Below are 14,497 nucleotides of genomic sequence, written 5' to 3' on the forward strand. Positions count from 1 at the left end.
ATTAAAAATTACATGTTAAGATGTCTTCCTTTCGCTGTGTGGAATACTTTACTTCCTTGGCATCAGTTGTCCTAAAGGAATCTTGAGTTCTGACTTCATCAGTCGTGAATGAAATCTAAAGAGGAGGAAATCTGGATCAGGGACCTGAAAAAGTCCAAGCATGTTTTCCATGAGGGGAAATGTTGAAACTGTTTATTAAGATGCATGATGAAAGTCCTGAGTCTCTACTGAGGAGTTAAACTGAGTAGAAGGTGTCAGAGTAACGTGTAACATCATCCTGGGCCTGGGAGGAAGTGCTGCCGTGGAAACAGTGTCCTCTCTGGTTTCCATTTAAAGACCTCAGCCCTTCTTTAACATCGCCACAGTCAGAAGCAAGTACTTTTGGGGACACATGGATTGACTGTATCTAAACCACAGAAAGAAGTAATTAATTGAAATTGAGGTCACCTGACAACAATTCGTGTTGTTCTCCAATCATGTCAGCCAGGCACGTGCAGAAATTGAATTGAATTTAGGGTTTTTCCACATAAGTACAATGAAGTGAGTTCAATAAGCTAGGGGTGTATGCAGCAGCACGAGTCTAATGACAGCGTCCACGGGGTGGGAGTGAAGGTGGGGAGAGCACATCATGACTGGTCACCATATGTGCTTCCAAAAACAGAATTCCTTGCATTTCAGTTTAATTATAACATTGCTCCCTCCCCTTTTCTCCATCCTCTCTCTCCTGCAAATTCATGCAACAATCAGCTTTTTACAAAGCTAAAGTAGGGCCATCCATATTGGTCCACACCTTTAATTCCAGCACTAGGGAGGCAGAGGCAGGTGCATCACTGAGTTCAAGGCCAGCCTGGTCTACATAGGAAATTTCAGACTCCATAGTGAGTTGAGAGCTGGTCTCAGAAAGCTATAATAGAGGGAGATGAGTGAAAATAGCCTTAAAAATTAGAAATGGGAATTCTTAATATATGAACCTTTGAGAGGCCATAATTTTTAAGGCCTCTTTGATATGACTTATTAAAGGACTGAAATAGTGAGGTAAGGAATAGTTCAATGAACCGAAAGATCTATATATTGGCAGGATTGTTTATTGTATATATAAAATCGTTTACCTATGACAGTTGATTATAGGAAGTTGGTGCAAAGGCTGGAAAAATGTTCAGCAGTCACACAAGAATAATGAGAGTAGATAACTACAGTGATTATTCTATGATAAATCTACTCTGTCCTGGACACAGTACAGTGTACACAGTTTATAGCAAATGAGAATATCAGTTGCTACATACGAAATAAAAACAATAAACAGTTTTAAAAATTTGATCCTGATACAGGTGTATTATTTTTATCCAAAAAGGAGAAGAATGCAAATTGTGTTAACCACCCTGGACATCATTATATAATCACATTTGGCTGCCACACTATCTTAAGTCATTTATTAGTTTCAAGTGTGTAAGAGAGCTTCCCCAGTACCTACTTGTTGCAATAATCCAGGGTTTCTGATTTTGTATTTGTGTTTCTTTGCTTTAAATGCCACTGCAAGTAAACTCAAGACCTTTTGAGAACAGTAGGTAATTCATTCTTTTGCTTCTACAGAGGTTTATCCTGAAGAGGAACACTCCAAACCCTTACTCGCTGGAGAAGAAAATTCAAAGTGTATTTCAAAAGAAGTTAATCCATTAGCTACTGTTGATTCTACTGAAATAAAAAGTACAAAGGTTCCTGAAGTGTCTCCAACAAAGTCAGCAGAAAATGTGGACGGTATGTTTTAATGCTTTAAAATGAGCTACATTTTATTTGATACTGATTTTTTTTTCTTACAAGTGTGTTTTTATAAGGAAATTAAAATTTGAGTATCTGTTTAATAATCTCAAATTTGGCTCACTATTTTTATACATTTAGTAACTGTCTCTTTTTTTTTTTTTTTTTTTTTTTTTCCTTCCTGTTTTTGGTTTTCAAGACCAAGAGTTTTAAAGTGTTTTATTATGTGGGTCAGGCTGGTCTCCCAGAATGCAGATCCTTGCTCCCGCTGCTGGTGTTCTAGAACTACAGGCATAGATACCCATGCACACTAGCAACAGGCCATTCTATTATTATTCTAAAGGTTAGGGACTGAGGCAGGACTTGGCTTGTGATTTTCCTACAACACTGTGTCTTTGCCTAAGAGATCAATGGTGTGATGCCCAATTGTCAGTGAGCCTGCCTGATGGCTTACTGCCATTTTGGAAGGCACACACACACCTCAAAGGCTTAGGAACATAGACAGCTCTCTGTCCTCCCCTTTGTGGAGCCTCAATCCCATTCAATAGTCTCCCTGTCTTCTAAAATCTTTTATTATTTTATGGTCATGGGTGGTTCGCCTGCATGTATGTCTGTCTGCCTAAGCCAGATGGTGATGTTGCAACTGAAGTCTCAGATGATTGAGAGCCAAGTGGATGCTGGGAATTGAACCTGGCAGACAACTAGTGCTCTTAACTGCTGAGCCATCTCTGCAGCACCTATTCTTACCTTCCCTGATTTCTCCTTGGATGACACGAGATTGGGAGAAACAGGATTCTCCTCTGGGAGAGAAGTTTTAAAGACTCTACAGCCATCTCAGGTGCTATGGTAAAAGCTGTGTATGGTTTTTTGTTTGTTGTTTGTTGCTGCTCATGTTCTTAAAGTTAACCAGAGAGCTGAGCTGGGACCATTAGCACTTTAAGTCACAGCTGTCACAAACCCACAAAGGTCAACCCAAGGTGGGGAACCAGGCTTGCCTTTCAAATGGAAGAGGGTTAAAGAATCTAGAGCCATTTCAACCTACCAGTCTATTTTCTAACTAAAATTCCTTCCACACACAAACTGATATTCTAGTCTCAAAAACTTGTCATGGGGTTCTTCTGAGCTAAATGAATTTCTTTCATGATGCCTTCCAGATAACAACCAGAAGCTGCCTGTCTTCATAAATATTCAGTCGGGAATTGGGACAGCATCCAGTTCATTGCATTTCACTAGTGAAGGTAACTGTGCTTTCTGGGTGGCAAGACTGTCAGGGATTGTGTGTCATGCACCATCTTTAGTTCATCACATACAAGGATCGTATTCACTAGAAGCATGATTAGAAGTGGCTCTCACACAATAAAGTCTGTGCTCCTCTAAAGACGCAGATGTTGAAATCTAATTCCCTGTATATTTGGAAGTAATTACGTTTTAAATTTCAGTGAAGCCTCATGAGTGGTATTAGATAGCATCCTTCTCAGAAGAGGCTAAGAGCTGGCCTTTTGTTCTGTGCCTTGCTGGAAATACAGGAAGGAAAAGGCTATCAGTGTACTTGGAAGAAAACAGTTTTCTCCAGAACTGACTGTGCTGGTATCTTGATACTAGATTCTCTGGAACTAAGGGAAGTAATTTTTTCTTTAAGCCACCAGTTTGATATTTTATCATAGTAGCCTAAACAAGACAGTATATTATACTCTTCTTAAAAATTAAGAGTAAAAATTTTAAGAAGAAATAAATTCAACTGATAGCATAAGTATGCATATAGTGAAGAGTGCATACCCTAGGTTGGGAGTTGGCAAGGTTAGCTTTTCCTGCCAAGAGCTATAGAGTAAATACTTTGGGCCTTGTGAAAATGGAGTAAGTTGGTCTTAATATAGCTAAAGAGCATTAGGGAGCTGTTAGATCATGGACCTGCCACTTTAAGAAGCTGGTCATGCAGGCCAGTTCCACAGCCTGAAATAACCAGGCCTTGCTCTTGCTCTCCTGCGATTCTTCCTCTGGGACAAAGAGTTAAGGAGCCACCTGTGCTGTGATTTTGCCATCCCTAATTTATAGTGCTACACTGTATCTGCCTCCTCCATGCTCCCTGCCATTGGGCTGTGCTGAACTAAATTATGTGATATGGGGCTTCATACCAACCCCTGAAAGAATATAAAAGTCAGACACCTTACTTTCTTCCGTAGATGTCTCTAAAGTTGCCCTACCTACCATCCTGTGCATGATAGCTGTCTCTCTTTAAGCTGTACCCCTTAAGGAAACTCCTCTCCAGGTCCTACAGGGAAAGCTCGCCTCTGTAAGGCCTTCTCCTTCACATTGTCTGGTAGAAGGCGCTGTACTTTCTAATCCTTTCGTGCCTTGAAGCCTGATCCGTGTTTCCCATTATCTTCAGGCCTTTTCTCCAAATAAAACTCATCCCTGAAGGAAACCCTGTGTCAGCTCACTTCTAGAAACAACCAACCCTTTTGCCAGTACCTCTCTTTCTCTAGCAAGAACAGAATTACATACTAAAAAACAAAATAAAAAAGGTTCTTTCTCCTCAGTACCTTAACTTGTATAAATGACAAAAACACTGATGTGAGCAACTGATAAAAATTATTACAAATTTAAAAATAGACAAGAAAAGTATATCTGAATTATAAGAAAAAGTCAGCATGTTGTTGAATTAAGATAGTACATGATCTCAAACAGGAAAAAGAGAAGTGTTAATGGGGCTGGACAGAGGGCTCAGCAGTTAGCACTAATCATGAGGACCAGAGTTTGAGTCCCAGCACCTACACAATATGCCTGCCATCTTGCAGACACCAATAACTTGAGCTCTGGGGGATCTGGCTCTCTTCTCGCCTGTGCACACATTCACACACACCCTGCATATAGTGACCAGAGGGAGTATGCACAGTGTTCAAGCATTTCTGTTACAGGAAAAAAGGAAGGAACTAGTCTTTCATTTCAGACATGACTATGCTACAGAAATAGCACAAAAATCTTAAAACTGATTGGTTTATGTATAATTAGTGTTAGTTAAGCTAATTGTAATGATAACTTACAGAAAATTTATTCACTTTATTCTCAAGCAAAACTTTGCTCTGACATCTCCCTATTTTGCTTTGAAGAACCTGATGATTTGGAAACAGAAGTTCTACAAGAGCCAAGTAGTACAAACACAAATGAGAGTCTGCCATGTGTTGTTAATGATGTGTGGACCGCTGAGGAAGAAGCAACTGAGAAAACTGAGTATGTTGTCTTTCTCTTTGCTTTTCAAAGTCTGGTGCCTTTAGTAAGCTCTTTAATGAGTAGTGCTGCATTAACTAATATTCTAGTTTAATAACTTCATACTGTAATACCCTATGAAGTAATTTAATTTCATAATAGGTATTCACATGAGACAGAAATAAAAAAGTATGACAATAAACAGTAAATGTCTTGCTAGCCTGTATTTCCATTCAATTTCTGATCCTTTTCTGCAGACTTTTAGTATATATAAACAAAATACATAGTTGTCATCCCATTCCAAATACAGTTACTAATATAATGTATTCAATGCTTTCCATCTTCTCAATTCTTAAAGTTTTTGGTTTTGTGTTTGTGCAGGTGTGTGTATACATGTGTGTGCATTAGTATTGTGGAGGCAAGAAGGCACATTGGATCCCTTGCACGTAGAGCTTACGTGTTCATGAGCTGACCCATATATGTGCTAGGATCCAAACTCTGGTCCTCATGAAAAAGCAGCAAGTTTTTTTAACGATTGAGCCATCTCTCCAGCCTCACCTTGTTAGTTTTTATAAAAGTCAGTAGTCTGGGGGACACGGCAGATGGCTCTGGAGTTAAGAAGACTTCCTGCTCCTGCAGAAGACCCAGGTTTGGTTTCCAGTACGCACATAGGCCCCTGGAACTCTAGTTTCAGGGTATCTGATGCCCTCTTCTGCCCTTCAGAGGTTCTTGTGCACTGGTGATGCACACACATACCTTAGCACACACATACCTTAGGCACCTGCGCACTCTTTTGTGTTTGTTTATTTTGTTTAGTTTACCTGTTTGTGGCAGGTTGGAAGACAAGGTTGCCATGCAGCAGAGTGAAGTGTGTGAAGATAGAATTCTGGGGACTGTGGACCAACCTTGTGAGGACCATATAGGTAAAGTCATCATAATTCTTTCTGAAAATGAAATAGGCCTAAGAACAGCAATCTGCACTAGTCAGCTTGGAACTGTGGTAGATAAGCAGTTAACATTTTTGTAAGTTATATTGTTGAAAATGAAAAGAATTACTGCAAAACCAAAACTAATATACTACGGGCACTGAATAAATTGGTTTCTTTCAAAAACACTTAATTAAAATAAGTCAATATAAATAATTTTCTACTCTATGTAAACAAAATAAACTGAAAATTTGGCTAAATTCTGTATCTTTTACATTTCTTTGAATTTCTATTTTTTAAACTTCCAAGATAATGAAAGTATATATTAAATACTTAAAATAAAACATATTTTCTTAAAAATTACTTATAAGGTAGTGTACAGTATACGTTTTGTTTGTTTGTTTTGTTTTTGTTTTTTGAGACAGGTTTCTCTGTGTAGCCTTGACTGACCTGGACTAGCTTTGTAGGCCAGGCTGGCCTCAAACTCACAGAGATCCACCTGCCTCTGCCTCCCTGAGTGCTGGGATTATAGGCCACACCCAGCTTGTGTACAGTATACTTACATGCATACTTTGATTTTGTTTTCCTGATATGAGATTGGTTTTGGATGAAATTCATTTTTTAATTAAAAAATACTTTATATGCCTGAATGGTTTGCCTGCGTATACATAATGTATGCATTCCACATGTAGTCTTGGTACCCATGAAGACTAGAAGAGCATGTCAGATCTCATGGAACTGGAGTTACAGATGTTTATGAGCTGCTGTGTGGGTCCTGAGGGCCAAATCCAGGTCCTTTACAAGAACAGCAGCCAATGTTCTTAACCACTGAGCCATCTCTCCAGCCCCTTGAATGGCATTCATGTTAAATATTATATGATACTTGGTGATATTTAGAATTTTAAGAGCTATCATATGGACTTGTGAGATAATCTCTTCTGTATTCCCCAGAACCTGCCGTAGACGGTGCTCAGCAGTCTAGATGTGATGTGGAGAAGTCAGTGCAGCCAGAACCTTTTTTCCAGAAAGTGGCTCATTCTGAGCACTTGAACTTAGTCCAGACAATTCATTGTTCACCAGAAGAGCCAATTTCACTTCGATCTCGCTCTGATTCACCACCAAAAAGAAAAGCCAAGAATGCCTTACTGATTGGACTGTCAACTGGTCTGTTTGATGCCAACAACCCCAAGGCAAGTGTGCTCTTAGATAACACTGTCTCTCCATTGATAACATTGTTTTATTGCCATTGTTGACAGTAAAATAATGCTAATAAAATAAGTACTTTACTTATAAAATAAGTACTTTATTAATGAATGTTTTAAAAACATGCACCAAAATAAAATAAATTAGCTAGTGCTAAATTTAGAAGGCTCCAAATAATATATACAACATGACTTGAATTTTTAAAGCTTCATATAGGCCTGCGTTATAAATGGGAAGTTAACCATTAATGCTAACAGTGTTGATCATACAAAAAAACTTAACAGTACTGACATATAAACACAAAGGATGCTTGTTTTTGGGTCTTTTTGGAAAAAACTAGGTTAGATAAAACAAACAAACAAACTAACTACAGGCACAAAAAGAGAATATAGGTAGTAACTGCAACATTTTGGTGTTGATTCTTATAATTCCTTAGATGTCACCGGTTATGAATTCTTCTTGATTTATTTCCCCATTGCCATCTTTATCAAATTTTTCTGTCATAGCCTGAAGTTCATCACTCATATTTTCACCCAATTCTCTGGCAACACTCCACAAATTCCTCAAACTTATTTGCCTGAATCATCATCATCAAGTAGTTTTAATGCTTTTAGTATCTCTTCATGTGGATCTCTTTCCAATATCCAGTCTATCACAACTTAATTAAAATCTCCATGGCTTCTCTGTCATAATCTTTAAGGATCTTCAGTGCATCAGCCCTTTTCACATCAAGCCCAAAGCTCTCACTGCCGCCTTTAATTCATGATAGTCTATCGCTTGGTCTTTGTCGGTATCAAAGAGCTCAAAGGCGTCTTTAATTTCTTGCTTCTCTTCTTCAGAGAGCTTTCTTCATTTTTTTCTTCTTTGTTTTGTCTACTACAAGCTCACCTCTCAGAGCTAAACTCAATTTCTCTTCTGACAGAGATGTTGCACTCAAGGACTTTACTAAGAGCACCCTCAACAGCCGCCAACCCCCACGGCCTCAGGGACCACCCCATTGTTGGGTTTTAATTGATCCAAAACACAAACAAGGACAAAAACACAAAAGAAACAAAAAGCCTCTATTTTATTGCCTGAGGTTTTTTTTTATACTGGTACTAACTAATAGCTGGGGAGCTTTGGTTGCTCTCCCAGTGACTATCTTATACAGAGTTTATCCCAGGTGCTCAGAGTTGCTGGTCGTTGTTTTCTGAACTACCTACTCAATGCTACCACATCAAGTCCCACATCAACACTGCAAATACTTCAAGTGAAAGAATATGGCTGCCTTCTGCAACCTTGGTGTTCTTGTGATTCTGTTGAGGGGTCAGGGGAAAGGTGTAACCCCTTTTCTGATAGTTCCTTGGACTCTTGCATGCCGCTGTGGCCTAGGCAGCTTTATTCTACAAGGAGGACTGTGTGGTATAGATTGGAGACAGCTTCCTTATTTATCCTCTTAGCTTCTCTTCCTGCTTCCCTGCAAAGCTCTCCCATGGCTTCGTAAATTTACCTACATTACTTATGTGTGATTTTTGTATAAGTATACCTACTAAGATATGCTAGATACATTTTTGTGTAGCTATTTTTATTGGATACAAATAATATACAAATATTATTTTGATATTATTGTTTTGATATTATTAAAATTAGCCATTAAATATTTTCTCATATTATCTTGAATGACCTCCATTAAGTTGCTATATAAATTTTTTAAACTTCTTTTATGTTGGACATTATAATTACATTATTTTCCCCTTCCCTTTCCCATACCCTCCCATATAACACTTTTTGTTCTCTTTCAAATTCATGGCCTCATTTTTTCATTAATTGTTACCTGTATATGTATATACATACATGTGTGTATACACATACATGCATTTATATTCCTTAATATAACCTACTCAGTCTTGTATGTTACTTGTATGTATGTTTAGGGATGACCATTTAGTATTTAATCACCAGTTGGTGTACTCTTCCCTGGTGAAGACTATTTATCTCACTGTCAGTATTCTGTAGTTGCCTGTAGTTCTTTATGTAAAGCTGAGGTCTTGTGGGCTTTCCCCACCTACTTTAGCATAGCTAGTGTTTGGCCTTGTTCTACTCATGGCTAAGCAGTCATGTTGGTAAGACCTAATGGGCTTAGCGGCTGACATTATTACAGCAAACTCTGATCCTTTGGCTCTTACACTTTTTCTGAACCATCTTTCCCAATGTTCTCTGAACATTAGCTTTGGGAGTTGTTTTGTAGTTGTTTTGACCCCATTGGGTCAAGGCTCCACAACTCTGAGTTTTGATTGGTTGTTGTTTCCTGGTTGTGTGTTGGGCTCTCTTGCAAAAAGAGGCTTCCTTGATGAAAGGTGAGGACTAAACTTATACTCAGTGGGTATAAGGAAAATATTTACAGTATAGTTATTAGCTTAGTAAAGTGGAAATTGTAGGTTCTTCTCTAAGATCCGTGACTTCACTAGCCATGGGTAGCTGACTAGGTTTCCAGTACCAGGTATAATTTCTCTCTTGGTGAGTGGGTCTTAAGCCCAACTAGAGAGCTGTTGATAACTGCCAAGGTATGTGCACCACTAACTGCACCCTTAAGGTTATAGTGTGCCATGTTGGTTGGTGCAGTTCATAGGCATCATAGCTGGGTATGACTGTTAGTTTTTCACTACTTTGGACACTTGCATGTACCTTCTGGTACCATTGAAAACTAGTCATCAGAGAGTAGGCCTTCAGGTCAGTTCCAGATCAGGGGCCTCTGGACCCTGAATCTGAGGTGCATGGTGTTTTTAACAATAGAGACCTTCCACTTCAGAGGCAACCAAGGGCTATAGATGGTAGTGTTTTTGGTGTCCGTCTCTTGGTGACCCATGACTTGATGTTGGACTTTTGTCAGATTGGCTTTATATCACATTTTCAGCAATACTTTTCTATAATTGAGCCTCTTGTCTTTTTTTATCCTATAACTATTTTCATGAAATAAATTTCTATAAGTTAAACTCAGAACTTACAGTGTATATTATTTCTTTTTAAGAAATAGTTTGGGGGCTAGGAAAATTGCTCACTCTGTAAAGTATTTCAGGGTAAGCTTCACCCTGAGTTTAAACCCCCAGCATACATGTAAACCCAAGCAGGGTAGGGTAGTCCCCAACTGAAATCCCAGTGCTGCAGAGGCAAAGCAGGAGGAACCCTGGAGCTTGCTGTCCAGCCAATCTAATCAAACTGGTGAGCTCCAGGTGAGAGACTATGTCACAAAAAGTAAGGTAGAAAGAAGTTAAGAAAGAAACCTAAGGTAGACCTCTGGTCTACACAGTCAGGTCTACATGCATGTAAACACATACACACACACACACACACACACACAAATAGTTTTTGTGCTGTCACTGCCTCAATAATGATTGAAGAATACTCATTCTTCTTTATGCTAAATAGCACCCACTATCATAATTTAAATTATCTTTCTCTTTAAATTTGTGTTATTTATATTTGTGAGATTATTTTTATCTATTTGTTTCTATACATAATTGAATTGCCAGAATCCTTTACTCTTTAACTGTTTCAAAATACATCATTTTATTTTTCAATTTAATTTTCCTCTTGGATATACTTTTATTAGTGAAGTATTTAACTATGTTTCTCTTAAGCTTAGAAGTGTTAAATTTCTTTGCTTACTCTAAATAGCAGACATTAGAAGATATAAACTACCAAAACAGATTTACTGTCTTTAGCATTAAATACCAAAGGTATTATCAGACAGACAACTACTATTCTATTATTTATGTACTTTATTTGTATGTGCATCTGTGCTCATGTGCGTGTGGAGGCCAGTGCTCAAACGCAGGTGTTACTCTTCAGGCACTGTGCTCTTTGTTTTGTGGGCCAGGGTCTCCCATTGGCCTGGAAGTGAGGCTGGCTCTCCAACAAGGCCAGAATTCCTCTGCCCTTGCCTCCCAGCACTGGGATTGCAAACACACATCACCATGCCTGGCTCTTGACATGACCTCGTGCTTTCATGACAAGCACTTTACCACCTCCCAAGCTCCCCATGTGCTTCCTGTATAGCTGTCATTAGCCCCAGAGTTTGGAGATATTCCTGTCTACTACATTAACAGTCACATCGGGTAACGCTTTTTTAGTATTAGTTTCCTCTTAAAGCCTTTGTTGAGCTTTAAGACTCTATTGAAGTACTTACTCTGGAAGTAAATACAGAAAATTTTAGCCATAACATAGATCTCATATAGATTTCTGTGAGAAGAGACAAGAAGAAAAACAGAAAAAGCGTATCAGTCCATAGCCATTTAAGACAAGAACAAAAGTTTTCCTGCCTCTTCTGAGACCAGGAAAGGTATCACTGGCCCAGTGTAATAAACACTCAAATTTGTAACGATAATCAAAGCTTTATAACTAAACATTGAAGATAAAAATTATAGATAGGCATGGTGGCGCACGCCTTTAATTCCAGCACTCGTAAGGCAGAGGCAGGCGGATCTCTTTGAGTTGGAGGCCAGCCTGGTCTACAAAGTGAGTCTAGGACAGCCAAGGTTACACAGAGGAATTCTGTCTTGAAAAACAAAACAAATAAAATAAATAAATAAATAAGTAATCCATTAAACTAAAATCTTGTAACCTAACTTCTTACAAAGATTTGTGCTGCTAACTCAGGTCTTTCACAGGCAGTTAAATTACTTGTGTCCTTTTTCTGTTAAGTCTTTCTGAGAGCCCCTCCCTTCTCAAGGCTTTGCTCCATTGCTTCTCTGCCCCAGTTCAAGTCATCCTCCTCTACCGTGGATCATTTCTGCACTGTTCTAAGAAGTTTCATGGAAAAAGCAAGCCTGGCTTGACCACATGTCCTTGTTTACTTACCAGCTGCTTCTCTGCCGTCTGTCTAAGCATCTTATGTATGGTGCAGCCTCTACACATGCACTCACTTCCAAGGACATGCTGTGTAGCTCTCCACCGTTCTTATCGGAGTGCCGGCCGGTGGGACAGTGCCAGTTCCTCAACCCCTTTCTCTCCTTCCTCCATGCTGCTGGTTTCAACAGAATTATTACTACCCTTTCCTTGACATCATACTTCCCAAGTTTTTCTCTGACTGAGGAATGACTCTGCTTCCTTTGGAAGCAGCTCCTATTCTACAGATCAGTCTGTCTGTCTGTCTACCTGCCTTATCTATCTGTGTCCAAGTGTGCTCTTAAACTGTGAAGTGATGTGTTCCTTAAATGTCAAGGAAGTTGACAAGTTGTTCAGGGCTCCTATGTCTTTGCTGATTTTTGTGTTTGTATACTTGAGCTGTCAATTGCTAAGTGAAGGTTGCTGTTTTTGCTATACTGGAGCTATTTCTTCTCTCAGTAGTGTCAGTTTTTATTCTATGTGTGTGTTCATGAGCATGTTTGTGTGTGTGAATATACATGTGGAGGCCAAAGGACACCCACAGGTGTTGGTTGTCATCTTCCACCTTGAGACAAGATATCTTCTTGTCCTCTGGAGTATGCCAGGGTGGATGGCTGGCCTGGAGGCATCCAGAAACTCTCCTATCTCACCCCACAGGAGGCTGTAGGTGTGGCCAACCATATTGGCTTAACACGTGTTTTGGAAATCCAAACCCAGATTTTTCACACTTGAAGAGTAAGCACTTTACCAACTGAGGTATCGCCCCTGCCAGAGCCTTACTTTATAACCAGCATGAAACTCTCTTTTAATATAAGCATCAATATATTATCCATGAGATTGGATCTGCACCTGCCATTTTGCTATTTGTTTTTCTACTTGATCATTTCTTTTGTTCAAACACAAACAAAACAAAAAACCTTTCACTAATTCTCCTTTATTTTGGGTTCAGTACTTTTAACATTCCATCTTCTCCCTCTAATAGCGTCTTCATACACTTCTTTTTAAATTGTATTCAATGATCATTCTCTGTTTTCAAAATAAAATTGAGCTTGTCATAAATTCCCTTCCAGTAATATTGTTCAATTTGGTGTACTTGAGACCTCACAGTGTTTCTGCTGCTCCCATCTTCTGCTGCCTCTATGTCCTCCTGTCCTACTGTTCTTCATTCTGAGAAGCAACATTAGCGCTTCTTGTCTAGTCTTTTGGTAATATTTTTTTGTTGTTTCGTGTATATGAAGCCTTTTTATTTACCTCTCATATTTAAAAACTGTATCTACTAGATATAGGGCTGTTGCTTCCGTGTTGCTCTTTTTGACATGTTTGGCCAAGGGGCAATCTTCATTCCTTGTAGTTAGCGCTTCCTTGAGTCTTTGGCTTAGCCTGCAGTAGGTGGGTGTGTGGGGCGGGGTCCTACTTGCACTCCTCTGGTGTTACAAGTCTGGTCAAGTCTGGCAGCATTTGACTGTTATTTTGTGTCTGTCCTACTGCCCTTCCTGAGTCTACATTTGACTGTTATTTTGTGTCTGTCCTACTGCCCTTCCTGAATCTACATTTGATTGTTATTTTGTGTCTGTCCTACTGCCCTTCCTGAGTCTATATCTGACTGTTATTTTGTGTCTGTCCCACTGCCCTTCCTGAATCTACATTTGACTGTTATTTTGTGTCTGTCCTACTGTCCTTCCTGGGTCTACATTTGACTGTTATTTTGTGTCTGTCCTACTGTCCTTCCTGGGTCTACATTTGACTGTTATTTTGTGTCTGTCCTACTGTCCTTCCTGGGTCTACATTTGACTGTTATTTTGTGTCTGTCCCACTGTCCTTCCTGAGTCTACATTTACATACATATTACACCGCTTGGTACAATGTCAAAAGTGACCAAAAAGTAAATTTTATCATGTGTTCAAGTTTGCCCATCGTCCTTTCTATAGTAATAAGCTATTACTCTCATTCAGTTTTTAAAAAGTCATTTAACAATTGTTTTAGCAGACAAACTTGCTATTCCTAACCTACTGGTTTTTCTACTAGTTTAGGGTCAAATCATCCTGCTCCTCACATGATCAGTGCTGGACTTTATAAGTATCACATGCTGAGAGCATCTGTGGTCCTCCTTTTAAAATATGTTGGGCTTTTTCACATAGACCAGTTATCTTTCGATCCATTTTATATTTTTAAACGTTTTCAGATTTGCCAGAATAAAGTCACTTTACCATAAAGCTAGTTCAACATAGCAAGAACAGGAGTCCTCAGTAGATAAATGTTAGTTTGTCAAGGTCGTATCTTGAGCCTTTCCTACCAGCCAAGTGTGCCACAAATAATCTCTGACCTTAAGTATCACTTAAGTGGTGGCCACAGTTTATTTCTCCTTCTATTTCTGCTGGTCACTCATGTATTTAATCAGCCCATCAACCACACCAGCCAGTTGGTTTTTAACTAGTCTTCCTCCCTGTTTTCTTCTGAAACCCTTTGCCCCAATTCAGACCAGACCCATTTTCAAGTCAGTGCTGTGCTTAAGCCTGAAGATTTTCTGCCGCTCCTAAAGTGTGTTC

General features: G+C 39.1%; 1 protein-coding gene and 1 pseudogene across 1 annotated transcript in view; one reads left to right on the forward strand and one right to left on the reverse strand.

Annotated features, from left to right (window-relative positions):
- Nek1 (NIMA related kinase 1) overlaps positions 1-14,497 on the forward strand; it is a 125,820-nt gene that overhangs the window by 94,034 nt on the left and 17,289 nt on the right. Inside the window, exons 27-30 of the mRNA XM_051170046.1 lie at positions 1,591-1,755; positions 4,863-4,983; positions 5,794-5,882; positions 6,837-7,075. Coding sequence (XP_051026003.1) covers positions 1,591-1,755; positions 4,863-4,983; positions 5,794-5,882; positions 6,837-7,075 — 614 coding nt within the window. The remainder of the gene's footprint in view (positions 1-1,590; positions 1,756-4,862; positions 4,984-5,793; positions 5,883-6,836; positions 7,076-14,497) is intronic.
- Positions 7,521-12,632, reverse strand: LOC127209790 (centrin-3-like; annotated as a pseudogene).

This window comes from Acomys russatus, chromosome 27 (assembly GCF_903995435.1).
Source record: "Acomys russatus chromosome 27, mAcoRus1.1, whole genome shotgun sequence".
In the NCBI taxonomy this organism is placed as follows: domain Eukaryota; kingdom Metazoa; phylum Chordata; class Mammalia; order Rodentia; family Muridae; genus Acomys; species Acomys russatus.